Consider the following 17,762-nt stretch of genomic DNA (forward strand, 5'->3'; position numbering starts at 1 on the left):
ACAAGAGTTATCCGCCCCTGTTGTTCACATGAACATAATCAGCTTGGTTGGGCCAGTTCCTGGTGTTCTGTGTACATTTTGCGACAAGAGGTAATGGTTTATCTGTCCTCTTTCTGATATACTTGATAAGTGCGGTTTGGATGTCTGTTTGGACGCACTTCTCAATTCCTGCCAAATTTCTACACATCCTTCTGGATTCACGATTTGAGATGTGTATGTTCCATGCCATTATGCAGAACATACTTTATTTAAAAACGTCGCTGCATTTCATACACAGAGCTCCATCCAGCTCCATACAGACACAAACAACTCTATACAACACATCACACAGCTCCATACAGACACACACAACCCTATACAACACATCACACAGCTCCATACAGACACACACACATCTATACAGCACGTTACAGCTCCACAAAGACACACACAACCCGATACAACACATCACACAGTTCCATACAGACACACATAATTTCCATACAACACATTACAGCTCCATACAGGCACACACAACTCTATACAACACCATACAGCTCCATACAGACACACACAAACCTCTATACAACACCATACAGATCCATAAAGACACATAACTCTATACAACACTATACAGACACACACAAATCTATACAGCACATCACACAGCTCCATACAGACACACACAACCCTATACAACACATTACAGCTCCATACAGACACAAACAACTTTATACAACACCATCCAGCTCCATACAGATACACGCACCTCTATACAACACAATACAGACACAAACAACTCTATACAGCACATCACACAGCTCCATACAGACACACACAACTCTATACAACACCATACAGCTCCATACAGACACATACAACTCTATACAACACCATACAGCTCCATACAGACACACACACCTCTATACAACACCATCCAGCTCCATACAGACACACACAACTCTATACAAAACCATACAGCTCCATACAGACACACACAAATCTATACAACAGTATACAGCTCCATACAGACACACACAACTCTATACAACACCATACAGCTCCATACAGACACACACAACTCTATACAACACCAAACAGCTCCATACAGACACACACAACTCTATACAACACCATACAGCTCCATACAGACACACACACCTCTATACAACACCATACAGCTCCATACAGACACACACAACTCTATACAACACCATACAGCTCCATACAGACACACACAACTCTATACAACACCATACAGATCCATACAGACACACACATCTCTACACAACACCATACAGATCCATACAGACACACAACAACCCTATACGACACATCATACAGACCATACAGACACACAATCTATACAGCACATCACACATAAAGCTCCATACAGACACACACAACTCTATACAACACCATACAGCTCCATACAGACACACACAACTCCATACAGCACATTACAGCTCCATACAGACACACACAACCCTATACAACATATTACAGCTCCATACAGACACAAACAACTCTATACAACACCATCCAGCTCCATACAGACACACGCACCTCTATACAACACCATACAGACACACACAACTCTATACAGCACATCACACAGCTCCATACAGACACACACAAATCTATACAACACCATCCAGCTCCATAAAGACACAAACAACTCTATACAACCCCATCCAGCTCCATACAGACACACACAACTCTATACAACACAATACAGACACACACAACTCTATACAGCACATCACACAGCTCCATACAGACACACACAACTCTATACAACACCATACAGATCCATAAAGACACATAACTCTATACAACACAATACAGACACAAACAACTCTATACAGCACATCACACAGCTCCATACAAACACACACAACTCTATACAACACCATGCAGCTCCATACAGACACACACAATTCTATACAACACCATCTAGCTCCATACAGACACACACAAGTCTATACAACACCATACAGCTCCATACAGACACACACAACCCTATACGACACATCACACAGCTCCATACAGACACACACAACTTTATACAACACCATACAGCTCCATACAGAACACACACCTCTATACAACACCATACAGCTCCATACAGACACACACACCTCTATACAACACAATAAAGACACAAACAACTCTATACAGCACATCACACAGCTCCATACAGACACACACAACTCTATACAACACCATACAGCTCCATACAGACACACACACCTCTATACAACACCATCCAGCTCCATACAGACACACACAACCCGATACAACACAATACAGACACAAACAACTCTATACAGCACATCACACAGCTCCATACAGACACACACAACTCTATACAACACCATACAGCTCCATACAGACACACACAACTCTATACAACACCATACAGATCCATACAGACACACACATCTCTACACAACACCATACAGACACACACAACTCTTTAATAATAATAATAATAATAATAATAATACAGTAAAGGAAAGCTTCAGAGAACTTGATAAAGCTCCATATATACAACCTGATACTTGTCTGTGCAGAAGGAATTCCATACCAACATACCATACAACTCGTACAATAGATAAGCTCTATTCAAAGTCATGCTGCTCAATATGATGACATACAGCCATATACTGCAGTGCCGTTAATCAAATACAGTAAACATCACTATCGTGTACAGCAAATATTTAATCCCATGTCGCAGCATCCTAACAACCTTTGAATTGGCTATACTCGAATCAACGTATCGGATAAACGCCTTGACTAGTAAATGTGCACTGGAGCGCGATATTAATGACCTGCAATATTTCCATGTATACAGATAACGTAAATGCCGTTACATGACGTTGGACAGTTTAACGTTTTACTTGCTGCTGTCGGCCCGGGTCGCCCATATACCACCATCGGCAATGGGCGTGCTGTAGGGCGTGTAATGTGTCTGTTCTGCAGTTGGCTACTTCAGGAATACGTCACGCTTGATTTGAGACGCCAGCTGACTGAGTGTCTGATATCTATTGCCCCTTTCATACAGTTTACTGTATCGGACACAAATAAAAAGCTGTGCTTATCAGTGTCAATTGCAGGGAATGACTGGGTTGTAACTTCTATGCAGTTTATAAAACGCCAATGAAAATTAAACGGGACTGCCTTGGCGCCAAGGAAATCATGGCATTTCACTTTGTGAAACAAGACCACTCCATCCAATACGACTTGGATGGTTTGTGCTGTGTATCTAGTTGTTATTAGCTTAAAAGTGGCTTGCACACGAAGAGGGAAGCACCTGCAACCTGCTGTCACTTTCAGGAACTTGAATTAGCTTGTTCTTGTCTTGCAACAGTCCAGGGACAACAATTGAAAACCACGCCCGTTTGATAACATTAGCCATTCAACGTGCATGGGAAGCATTGCCATAAAGAATTACATATATATAGAAAGGAATTCAGTGAACGTCAAGTACATGTTTCTCAGGCAATAAGCCCACGCATCATGCCATCTATTGTCCTGGAAGTTGTTTAAGATTACAGTATAATTAAGCGAGGTGTGATGTGGCCCAGCGGTTGAAGGCCACTCTTCTCTTCACATCTCTCAGGCGGCGTAAAACACATTACCTTATACCAATACCACACTTAATTTACACAAAGGTATCTGGGCAGGAATACAATGAGACAATATCATGATATCGGACGGTGTGATGCAAACAGATTTCCGTTGTTGAAACCATGTATTCAAAACACGTTTATGCTTATACCAGTGAGCGAATGGAACTATGATATACCCTTATCCTGGTAAGACATCTGGAGAAGTATTAAAGAATTTAATATCCTTAGCCATGGAATACCTTAAGAAATAATGAAACAATGATATATCCTTAATCTGGTACTACATAAAGACGAAATGAAACAATGATATATCCTTAATCTGGCATTGCATAAAGACGAAATGAAACAATGATATATCCTTAATCTGGTACTACATAAAGACGAAATGAAACAATGATATTTCCTTATCCAGGTAATACCTCAGGACGTTACGAAACACTGATATAACCCTTGCACGACACTACCATCGGACGTTATGAAACACAATTATAACCCCCGCAAGACGATACCACTAGACGTTATGAAACACTGATATAACCCTAGCAAAACAATGCCACCAGACGTTATGAAACACTAATATAACCCTAGCAAAACGATACCACTAGACGTTATGAAACACTGATATAACCCTAGCAAAACGATACCACTAGACGTTATGAAACACTGATATAACCCTAGCAAGACAATGTCACTAGACGTTATGAAACACTAATATAACCCTAGCAAAACGATACCACTAGACGTTATGAAACACTAATATAACCGTAGCAAAACGATACCACCAAAACGATGACGTTATGAAACACTAATATAACGATACCACTAGACGATTATGTTATGAAACACTGATATAACCCTAGCAAAACGATACCACTAGACGTTATGAAACACTGATATAACCCTAGCAAGACAATGTCACTAGACGTTATGAAACACTAATATAACCCTAGCAAAACGATACCACTAGACGTTATGAAACACTAATATAACCGTAGCAAAACGATACCACCTGACGTTATGAAACACTAATATAACCCTAGCAAAACGATACCACTAGACGTTATGAAAACACTGAAAAACGATACCACTAACGTTATGAAACACTATATAACCCTAGCAAAACGATACCACTAGACGTTATGAAACACTGATATAACCCTAGCAAGACAATGTCACTAGACGTTATGAAACACTAATATAAGCCTAGCAAGACGATACCACCTGACGTTATGAAATACAGATATTACCCTAGCAAAACGATACCACCAGACGTTATGAAATACTGATATAACCCTAGCAAGACGATACAACTAGACGTTATGAAACACTGATATAACCCTAGCAAGACAATGCCACCAGACGTTATGAAATACCGATATAACCCTAGCAAGACAATGCAAGCAGACGTTATGAAACACTGATATAACCCTAGCAAGACGATACCACTAGACGTTATGAAACACTGATATAACCCTAGCAAGACAATACCGACAGACGTTATGAAACATTGATATAACCCTAGCAAGACGATACCACTAGACGTTATGAAACACCGATATAACCCTTGCAAGACAATACCACCTGACGTTATGAAACACTGATATAACCGTGTAAGACAATATCGCTTGACGCTATGAATCACTGATAACCCTTGCAAGACATTACCACCAGACGTTATGAAACATCGATATGCCCCAAGCCAGGTTTTCTTTGTTTGCATTTGTTTAACGCCACTCTCAGCAATATTCCAGCTATATGGCGGCGGTCTGTAAATAATAGAGTGACCAACAGCGTGCGCATCGATCTACGCAAATGGGGTACGATGTCAACCAAGTCAGCGAGCCTTACCGCCCGATCCCGCTAGTCGCCTCTAACGACAAGCATGAAGGGTTCCTTGGCCAGGTAACATATCTTGACGTTTTCAAGCACTGACTCACCCTTTGCAAGACAATGCCACCCGACGTTATGAAACAGTGCTATATCCATATTTCTACAAAGTAATTAACAAGGTCACAGGGAACGGTCATATTGAAACACAACTTTGTCAGTACCCAATGGTCCCTACTGCCCCCAGGGAAATCACGAAAAAGATGTTTCTGACTGGATGGTCCTCAGTTGTCATCTGTACTATGATTAGGGATCCGGGAGATCCATGCGTCTTCAAACATAGAATGGGATTACTCCGGATCTCATTACTGGATCTGGGACCAAACTGTGGTGTTTCGGCTCAGTGACTATTGTATTTATAACTAGTCATTACTATGTGTTAAAAGTATAGTTAAACCAATTTGTCGGAAACCACTTTGCCTTTGCATGAAGAACACTCTTCTTCAGGTTTGAGAGAGGTTTAACTGGTTTCAGCAATATCACGGCGGGGGATATCAGCTTGGATAAGAAACACCCCTGTGCTGTATTGAATACAGTTACATGTGTACCACAACCTTAAGTCTGTTTAGAAACTAGGGCTTGTTAAGAACGTTATTGTTTAATTGTTTCTTCAGTTATAATTATGGCATTTCTTTATGGGACAATCGGGTTTCTGAAATTTTTTATTGAATACATTTAAATGCTTCAACACATCAAGGAAATACACTGTAAAGCTCCCAAGGAACTGTCTAAAGACATTTGGGGATTATTGTGCAAGTATGTTCTCATACCAACCTCACCTCGGTTAATCTTTGAGACAATAAACCCTGAAAGGTATAAGAAACTGGCAGGATGTTTAGAAACATTCATAAATCGAAACTCCTCCCTGTTTCTTTGGCAACGTAACGTGTTTAATTGGGCCGAAGATTACAAAAAAGGTTTTCTAAACAAATTAGACAAATCAAATTCAGCCAAGAACGTTCCAAGGTCAGAGTGAGTGAGTATAGTTTTACGCCACTTTTAGCAATGTTCCAGTAATATCAAGGCGGTGGACACCAGAAATGGGCTTCAGACATTGTACCCATGTGAGGAGTCGAACCCGGCTCTTCAGCATGACAAGCGGACGCTTTAACCACAAGGCTACCCTATAGTCCTTTTACGTTCTGAAGTGGAGAGGAAATTGCAGCATGTGGCTTCGTTTTGAGTCGATAATTATCACCTGGTTTCTCTTGACAAGTGAGAACTTGTGTACATTGGTAAACTGTCAGTTTGTTTTACGATGCTGTATTTATCATCAAAAGACCTATCAATGTTCAGTTATCGATAAATCTGTATGGATATCGACTTATCTACTTTCCATATATGTATTTATGAGTCCAACGTCCAATACGACACCCGTCTCCAACTACCACCCAACAATGGTGTGTTAATACACTCTGTGTTAGTGGTACATGTTCAAGCTATAGTGTACATAGGGATTCTAATACACCCTGATAATTCCCTCTTGATAAGCTGCATTATTCACGGTGACGTTTCTACAGAACGTAAAGCACATAGCAACTACTTTCTCATAACTCGCTGTTTCCAAGAACACTTGGAGCTTACAGTTGGTATCGATCTGTTGATGAATGGCACTATGTGATTGCTTGTCAATATAACGAATATCAAATCATGCATAGATCCTTGATTTTTTTAATTATCGGGTATAACTAGGGGAGATGCTAACGTATTTAGGACAGTTGGGTAATATCGGAGATACGGTGGCACTGTGCCAATCTTAGATAATGACAGTGAACACGTTCTGAAATACACATATGAAAAATGATTTGCGAGTCTTACAAATGTCACGATGAAAAGAGGTGAAAAAGCTTAAATTCACTTTTTGCCCTTTTTAAAAAGAAATTATATTCCAACGCAAGTAATCATGGTTGTTACTGAAGCAAGGTTAAGATCTCTAATTGAGCCATATCTAGTGTTGTCTATCGCTCATGTTTCCCAAATTGTAAACCTAACATCAAACTCAATGAACCGATCGCACTACAGTTTTGCCTGGATGTAATTCTCAGTTGAAATGAATTTGACCTGACGTATAACGTTCAACCTGTTTGAACTAGTAACTGACGTCATCCCAAACCCCATAATGCAATGTCACGTGCACGCTGACACATCTCTCGGGAGGCAAGTCCAGTAGTCCTGGCTTAAATCTTAATACCTAGTACTTAACACCACCTAATTATCACCCCCGACAGTACTCTGCTTTAAGTCCCTACAGTTCGTGGTGATGTCCCTGTAACTCTGTAGACTCAAGGCTAGCGGGGCTGGACTGTGTTAATGCAATGTCTTGTGGGATACCAATACCACGTAATGCTGTGTAAAAACAAGTGGAGATAGAGCAGTATTCACTCTGGTGTGAGTGAGGCGAGTTTTATGCCGCAATGGTAACATTGAAAACCATATAACGGTGGAGGATTCGAGGGACGAGCGTCATACATCGAACCCATAAATATGCTAGAACTGGATTCTTAAGCGTGATAAGAAAAAACATTAAACATTGGGCTACCAAAGAGTCCCCTGAATATTATTACAGGAACCATTCATTATATCACATCTTGAACTTGTTGTTACAGCCATGCTATACGTGAATAATAAAATGGCATGATAATCATAGCGGATGAATATGATGTTGAATGTAAGCCCAAACTGATTATGATAGAATCTCTTAATTTTGGTTAACGCCGTCGACGTTGAAATGCCATATGAAGGGTAATAATGTGGCGGATTTTGGATTCAAACCCAGGCTACGCGGATCCTGGACGGGCTTGAGGCGCCTATACTAGTGAGATACACCTTCAGCACATCACGGAGAGGATCCGCCTATGCACGGAGATGGCAGAAAGGAAACTTTCAAATTACACACATGAAGGGAATCGAACCCGGTCGATCGACGTGACGAACAAACACTTTAACCATCATGCTACCCATGAACCAATAGGTACCTCTATATGGGTCACCGATGCTCTGTGGAACCTAACACGTGCAATGGGAATGTCGCGCTTCCAGTAATGTCATTCCGATTGATATGACTTCTAACGACAAGCAACAATACTGAAAGTACTGATACATGGGACAAGGGACTGACACAGTAGGTCACATGGACTAACGGGTGTCCAGGGCACGTGAAAACTGTGCTAATTGCAAGATAAGCGCTGTCAGCAATTCGGTGCATGTCTTACCATTGACGTAATCTACGCTTCCCACTGGAACACACAGTCAACTGCATGCAATTGAAAGGCAAGGCAGTAGCAGTGTATAATTACTAGATGTCAAGTGGCATCATGCTAATGCATACAGTAAGTCTTTATGTGCTGGTAATTGCACATCAAAAGACTGGTAAATATGTCCACAGTAGCGTATTTTTACAGACTATTGAACCTCCTCTCTTATAGTGGTATGAATGGCACCACCATTTATCTCAACGAGCATCAACTCAATGATATTCTGAGCAAACTATGACATATATTTCTATATCTGTACACGTGTGCGGTACAAGTGACACACACATGTACACCGTGTACATGTGTTCACACACACACACACACACACACACACACACACACACACACACACACACACACATATATATATACCATTCCGACCAGATCATGCCCTATGTAAATCAGGGGCCCAATATGCATTCGAAATGGTATCAACATGCCTGTAACAAGAAAACGCAGTATAATTCTAGAGATTATGAACCAATCACAGAGAACAAAAACAACTGACAAGTTGTCCATATAACGCCATAACATATATCATACAATTTAGACATTTTGATCACCATAGATTACAGTGCAATATATGTGTAACCACAAACCTTCACACAAGCAGTCTTGACGTGTATCCCAAGTATCCGTGGACCAATGGGCAAAATAACGGTATCTAATACATGGTATAATAGAATATATGGCATACCCTATATATGCTATAAGCACACAGATTCATTGTACATTGTGTACCTAAGAGTATACATCGTCTATAAGGCCAAAAAGAATCTCTGTCAGTATCTCCATCGTATTCTAAAACACATGGACATATAGTATTCGAAATAGCGCCATATCGACTCACCTGGCCATACTGTATAAATCCATTTGTATCCATGGTGCTCCAGAAAAGGTGTTATGAAACACTGAAACACTCACATTGTAATCTTCCCAAGGTTCCCTCGGTCCACGCACACGCACGCACACACGCACGCACGCACACACATGTCGCCATGTAACTATTCCTTTGTATCCATGGCAACATTAATTTGCCTCGATATAGTGCCATAAAGACTCACCTGGACTGTAGACTGTAGATATATCCCTCTGTCTCCATGGAGTACAGGGCGATATAGTCCCCGATATACAGCTGCTCCCCCACATTGCTGTTAGACATCATATTTAATCCGGCGGGGTCAGCTGTAAAATAAGAAAACATGTTTCAATAATTTAGAAAAAAAGATGGATAACGATGTGATGCTTAATAGCCACTTTGAGACACACCACTGTGGATATTATTACAGTGCAAAGTGCATTGTATTATTATTGCCAGTGGAAAATACTAACCAAGAAACGTATTCGGCGAGAGAAGGGTGTGCATTTACATTGCCATCCCATCCTCCCGGGTACCCTTTCGAGGCGCATTAACATTATACGGATTGCAGTGTTGCTAAGGTATAATCCAACAACAATGAATATAACAGATGGACATACTCATCAACCTAACGGAAGGATTGAGTCTTTAAAATCCACATAAACTGTATCGACACACCGTTGCCATAATATAGAATGAGATTAACATTATAAGACCAAAGTCTCATAACATTTAGCCCAGTAACGACCAACAAGCATAACGATTACACAAGGTTAAACACACAAAGAAATAAGGAGAAACGGTTATGGTCGAATATACGTCAAATAAATCATAAACAGATATCATATAGCCTACAACAGATACAAAGATCACATACTTCTGAATCCCTGAATCTTACGACGTGCAATCCTTCTTTGCAATTCATAGCAAATCAAATTCAAATGAATAAGGAAATACAAAATCTCATATCCCTCCTCAAGACCACCTAAACGCCATTCACTGACTCTAGACACAATCTAGCTATCCCGGAAAGTCTTAACAGCAGTGCCTTTCACAGTGAACATGCCGACTATCAGAGATAGACGGTCCGCCAGCAGCCAGGCGATGTAACGTCAAATACAAATGTAAATATCCGCTGCTAGAGTCTACAACGACCACGTATCATGCTCCAAAACATGTTGCAATACATACGTCTACTTGGTTGCTCAAAACACTTTACAACAGGTAGCGACAGTCTTGGCGAAGCGTCAGTGGACATCTTGGAGCAATCCTGATTTCCGTTATTTGCCACAGACCAGCATAGAAGGCGTAACCAGGTCAATAACAATATTCGCAATGATTAGCTGTATTGGGATATGTACATGTGTACCCTCGTCTGTGTTTTTGAAGAGTAAACTGACGCTAAAGCAGCTAGTGATGGGGCTTGTGAGATCGTGTCAGGAGAGACATAAACCTATGAGCAAAATAAATATGATTAAAATGCCCTTGGAGGCGATGAACCTAGCTGGTTCTACCCTTGAGTCCGCTTCATTGACGTGGGTCTCTTTAGGATAGAATGGTGGCTGATTGCAAAGCGAAGGCTTTTGAAATTTGAAACACGAGGTAGAAGCGAGGGGAACATGGTCTCTACATTTATTTCCATCAAACCAACGTTTTTACAAGCCTCCTTTGACCAGTCTATTGGACTGCTCGAATAAATGAAACGTAGAGTAATTATCTTTAAGAGTTTATTTGAAATGGCGCTTCACTTCACATCGTTTCTTTAATCGACCTGTCACCTTGCACTGACGAAAGTCATCACCAGAAGAACATGAAACACATATATGTATCCATTATTGTGAAACTGCAGTGAGCAAGAAACAGGCTTCGTTGATCAATAGCTCTCAAAAACTAAAATGACTTAGAATCGAGGGAGACACAGAAGAACGTCAAAGCATGGCCCAAGAAGGAAAACCAATTTACCAGAATTTTTTAGAGCAATTTTTAGAAACACCCTTTCGTCCGCTGACGCTTCATATTCAAGAAATTGTTTACATTGGTTATAAAAAGAACGTATTATACAGCGGTTACTTCTGTCTGCGAGGGATTATTACGGTGGAAGACCGGCGTGTACCCTTCTCTGCCAGACGGGTCGTTCTCACAGATGCGCCATAGAGCTACACTGCGACGTATATTAATACTACAACGGGACTCGATCGATTGCCTGTTTATAATCTGATTGTCAGTTTATATATATAAGAATCAATACTGAGAGATGTTATTTTGTTGCTATATTTAATGGAGTAGAATATCGTTAGGGTAATTAATCAACCCTGGTAATAAGAAGAACTGCTGATGTACCAAGGGACGTTTTAATGTGGAAAGACACCAATGGAATGTTGACCGTAGGATGTGACCGCGTGAAATATTACAACAGCATCGGAAAAAACTTCTAAGATAAATCCAAAAATAGAAATAGACATTTTCGGAAGAAATGAAAATATTGTTAATGAGTTTAACACTTGGGAGTGAATTATGACTTATTGAGAATCTGCAGTAAGTGGTCTTCGGGATAAAACTTACACCTAAATATACTACTTCGATATCAAAAATAGAATCATCAATAACTCGTCCCATTACGTTGTCGGTATTCGACATGACAAATCACAACACTACAATGCTCAACAGTCTGGACATGTGTGCATCATTCAAACGTTCGAAGAGGTCCATCAAACGTTCAAAGAGGTCCATCAAACGTTCAAGGGGGTCCTCTTCAGATGTACATTCTTGTATTATTGTACTCTAAAGTTTTTTCCCATGGATTGTTGTACCGTTTTCTCTCACACAATGAATCCAGAACAAGACCTTTTTGTGTATACAGTGAAGTCTCTCTAATGGACATTGATTACTTGAAGCATCAACAGAGACAATTTTATGAATTCACAAATGCCACAAATTAGACAGACCGTGGTGACAGCCCTGGGATAGACGCTTAAACTTGTAGTGAATAAATAAGGATATTGTTGAAGGTGTTCAACACTGTACATCGCTCCAGATCCTTGATTGTTGGCCTGTCGGCATCATGTCAATACTCGTGGGTTCCTGTAAGTGGTAAACGTCCTCAACAGGCGCTTCTCTGGGCTTCCTCCTCTGTGACTCGCCGTCACATAATAGAAGTAATGTTGGTTGGGCGTCACACCATGTCAATCACCGAGTCACCCACGAGAATCCGCGCATATTTCCCTGTCAACAACATGCTGCATGTTGTATGAAGCAGAGAATATATACAAGCGACAAAACCTGGCAATAGCCACAAGAAATGGTAATCCAGAGGGGATTGAGCGATGCTGACTTTATCACAGGCATGTGTTTATAACTCACTATCAAATAGTGATGAAAACAGGTGACCTATTCCACATAGTGATGACATAGTGCTGACACAGTGATGACACGGTGATGAAACCAGAAATACAGGAATACAACAACAGCACTCAACGAATGTTAGGGTTGTGAAATATGTTGTACTTACACGGAAATATAAGTCTCACATAACAAAAGCCTGTTCCCTGTTCAACACTGAACTCATACCAAAAGAAGTGAAAATACGGTACTTGTTGGTCCCTGTCTGGCGATCGGTATTAATGGGTACAACAAGGACTGGTCGGCTCGGAGTCAGTATAATGTGTCTGAGTTGGGTATTCATGCTTCACTGCGGCATGGTATCTCAGTGAGCTAGCACTATAAAACCAGCTTAAGTCTAGGCTAGTACAAGCAGCCGTACATACACATACACACGCATGCACGTTGTCATGTGAGCGAAATATTCTCAAGCACGACGTTAAACCCAATTTCACCTCACCTCAACACTGAACCGTACTATCAATGAAGTGTCCGCTGCTCAACAAAAAGACGTTATCACTTGTGTAGCTAATTTGTCATCCCAAGACTGGTTAAATATAATTACATAACAATCGAGTGTTGCGCACGAGTTGATAGGTATAGAGAATACATATCTCATATGGGTGTGTCGTCTTCTTACAACGCCAGCAATCATCTGCATTGTCCATTGAGGGGGAGTTGAGAATTTATCACCCCAATAAAAGCCTCCTCCTCTTTGTCCGGCGTGGTGTCTATATCCCCCACTGACATCTCATTCCAACTCATTATAAATATGGCGGGTGCAGCTGCTATCTCCAGCCATATATCAACCTAACTTCTACAATAAAATTCCTTTCTGATTGAAGACAGGTGTTATTTAAACAGGATGGCCTCGGCTATGTGTGTTGGACAGAGATCCAAGCAGTGGTTATAGCTTATAGCGAACTTCGCAGTCCTTATTGCATAACAAGCACATATAATTCTTCTACCGTCATCTGACGTGCCAGTTGGTTTATAACTTAAACAACCCACACAGGTAATATAAACTATCGGGCTACACAAAGTATACACTTCAAAGTTGTATTTCAATAAAGAATAACAACGTTGATTTCTATAATTAGCTACCATGAATTATGGGTGTATACTTTATTCTGAATATCAGTTGATATAGGTCACAGAGATAGGGAGAGATGTGGAGGTTCAGTGTATTAGCGGCGGGAGGAAGGAATATATGATCATAAACAATGTCTAATTATATATCCAGATAAACCACTCTCTCATAACCTTTATATATATTCATGGACCGGGTGGGTCACCGCAGACACCGAGATACACCTGAACTACAATGTCAGTCGGTGTCAGGATCCGCTAACTCAGTCTAATGAAATGTTTAATGCCTCGTTTTCCCCATACAGTGATCCCGTACTGTCAGGCACTTGAAATATGGAACAAAATAGGAAAACGTTTATTCGGTATTGAAAGTACGCCGATATATTACTAATGTTGAACGTCAGTGCAAAAGAATACCCTCTCTTGACTGTCCTCAGAAACACATTCCGTTTCGTGTTGAGGGAAATTAGCTGTGAAAACTGTATGAATGGATCACTGAAAGTCCGCGATGACACCAGGTGTTCATGTCCTGCCCTTTCGGTAGCACCTGCCATTCACAAAATGTGATTAACTCATGCTAATACTGTCAGGGTGTACTGATCTTGAGAGAAACAAATCCACCAAAAAATATCTAAGCAGTCGTAGATTCACTCTGAAGTTTATACAGAAATCGACTGAGGATAACCGATTATCCCACGATTACTGAAAAGTGGATCAATGGATCACCTGGAATCAGCGATGCCACAACGTGTATGGGAAAGATTAAGCATTATATTGATATATTAGCGACTTAGCTACCGTCTCAGTTACTACTGGATTCTTGATATACAGTTAGTTTGTGAAGCGTCATTTCTAGGTCTGTCGAATATCCCGAACCTGGGTCCTGTTAAACGACTTGGCGATGCAATTACCTGTACCCACTGATCAAGATTAATAACTTTATCACTACCATATCTATATTCATTACCGCCCCAGATCACCCATAGATAGACACACATGGTAAACAACGGCGGGTGTTTCTGGCGGGTATGTTTCAATATAGCAATGATATGGGAAGTGAATGTGCACTTAACCGGGGCTGTTCTCAATCTCTCTGATGACTGTTCCAGGCCCTCGGGAATGCTGACAATGCAGGTATTTCCATATTAAATGTATAGTCACATCCCAGTGTCCACACGCTACAATGATATCATTATGGGTCGGGAGAACTACCGGAATCCACTTTGCATTTTAGTTCTCTGTACAAAACTGGGAACCGTAAAATACAATATTGTAGTTTGCTAAACAAACATCGCTGATGATAGTCTCGGTAATGTAATATTGAGGACTATTGTATGACATTTAGCCAAGCGTCATACATTGGTGAATACGCACTTCACTCTGAAGCACCTCCTCGTCCGCGCCTTCTAAATCAACAATTATGTCCTAAGTGATAAAAAAGCCATGTGTTTTTGATTGCCGTCATTAAGCGTTATTAAGTTCCTCGGATCATCAGCAAAAAGTATGATTGGCAAAAGATGTGATGACCCACGGTGATCACAAGATATGCAGCAACATTCGTTTGATGTGAATAACAACAGTTTTTCATGACAATGTTCGTGATTGCATCAGACATGCTAAATGCAGGATAACAGAAGTCAGCTTTGATGAAAAGGAGGCGCCAGCAGAGGGTCAAAATTAAGTAGTTCCAAATTTCACAGATACATCTTAAGACAGTAGCAATTTACATCTTACTATGTCATCCTGACCGTTAAGAATGCGTACTGGGGTGCTGGGCTATTGGTTTTGGTCTATGTGTACTGTAAACAACAGGATCAGACAGTGCTACAGGCTTAGAGATAGAAACATTGAATGTGTCTCCCAAAACATGTTTCCACAGTAGAAATCGCTTGGGTGGGATATGTTACAATGACGTCACACTGATTTCATCACTAATCCCTTTGCCACTTAATGACATAAGCTAAACATTTATCAAAATCAAGACTGGTTGGTACTGTTCACAATTTGAAAACATTCGAAAATGTTTTGGAAGATAAATAGCATCTCACTCTCATGTTCAATGGCATGATATCAATTATAGTCTCGACAAGAGAAGGCAAGCTTCGGCAAGTCTCGACAAGCCTCAGTGTTTTGTACCTTTGTGAAGGACCGGTGAGAGCACAGACCAGACGTCATACACGTGTACCACCAAACATCACGTAAGGGCACGGTGTCTTCGACAACACAATAAACATACTTTCACTGATATGTAAACAATCTCATCGGTTACACATTGAACTCATGTGCATACAGACTGCCATTTCTTAATTCCAAATTTACACTTCGTGAGTGAGTGCTGCGACAAGTGAGTGAGTGAGTGAGTGAGTTCAATCTTGGCTTAACGCCACTTTCATAATCATTTGATTTATATTTTGACCTTTCAGTTTATCGTATCAGCAAAGTCCTACGTGATGCAGGTCTTAGACGTTCCATACTTTGGTGAAACCCACGATAGATATTGTGCTGAATGACGGAGCAATATGATCACGTAAGCACATTGCCCCAATCTTTCGGACAATGCTGAGAATCTATTGGTTGATATTATTTATATACAATCGGTAACTATACTGTCACGGAGATTGTATTGACTGATATAATTTTTTTATACAATCGGTAAATAAACTTACACAGAGATTGTATCGCTAAGTACTAGCGAGAAAACTACAACATGTCTCACTGTAACGACAGCGTGATCGATGACGACATCACCCACTCCGTGTACTTGTCTGTTCACGAGGGAAGACACAGTAGGTGTTTAGGTGTCCATCGGTGTTAATTACTACAGTCCTGAGCACAAAGAACGTGGTGACAACACTGGCATCGCGTGACCACGAACTGATTGATAGCCACATCTCTCGGTTGTAGGACTGAAGGTTGTCCACACAAACCTTGTGGAAATCTTACCAGATCCGGTGGTGCAACCGTGATGCCAGCAAGGCATGCAGTACGGCTGAGACGTCGGTTACAAGAGTATGTGTGTCGGAGTTAACGCTACTTTGAAATTATTTCGGTCAGCATGGAGAAACACCTAAAGGGTTTCGTGTCGTAGACGCTTGCCACATCAGCTCCGACAAACACAGGCGCATCATCGGATGCTGGTACAAGTAAGGGACGCAACTCTGCATAGCGAATTGCGGCGCATGAAACGACTTGGCCACTTGTGCAATCTTCAAGTACAACTAGATTCCGATATTGAGATGCATAACCTTAGTTCTAATGTTAAAATATATGAAATGATAATGCGCCTTCATTCAGATCTTCAATTTTTTAGGCTTTAATTGAAATGCAAAATAGACATGTAAAATGAGTATATTTGCGGAATTGAATTATAATTTTTCACATATGTACTAAAAATCTAATTTTGCGGTCTTCCCAGCCGCATTTTAAGTCAATATAAGCCTATCATGATTTTATCCCGTTTCAAATCTACAATGTTAATCGTTTAGAACTAGAACCGGTTTTACGTCTACAATATCGAGCTGATCTGGATATACATAATGAGTTAAACCCCAAAGTACAACCGGTTTTAGATCAACAATATCAGTTCAATCCTGATATAATATGCATTAAATCTGAAAGTACAACCGGTTGCAATCAGCTGAGATACGAAGGGATTGATTAATATGCTGCGTGCACAACACC

At 40.6% G+C, this 17,762-nt stretch overlaps 1 protein-coding gene across 1 annotated transcript in view; it reads right to left on the reverse strand.

The window, feature by feature from the left end:
• LOC124268403 (inositol 1,4,5-trisphosphate receptor type 3-like) overlaps nt 1-17,762 on the reverse strand; it is a 162,395-nt gene that overhangs the window by 136,677 nt on the left and 7,956 nt on the right. The window contains 1 exon segment of the mRNA XM_046703374.1: nt 9,820-9,940. Within this exon segment, the coding sequence (XP_046559330.1) occupies nt 9,820-9,920 (101 nt within the window). The 5' untranslated portion in view covers nt 9,921-9,940.

Source organism: Haliotis rubra, unplaced genomic scaffold (genome assembly GCF_003918875.1).
Source record: "Haliotis rubra isolate DU_JTF1 unplaced genomic scaffold, ASM391887v1 Scf138, whole genome shotgun sequence".
NCBI classification, from domain to species: domain Eukaryota; kingdom Metazoa; phylum Mollusca; class Gastropoda; order Lepetellida; family Haliotidae; genus Haliotis; species Haliotis rubra.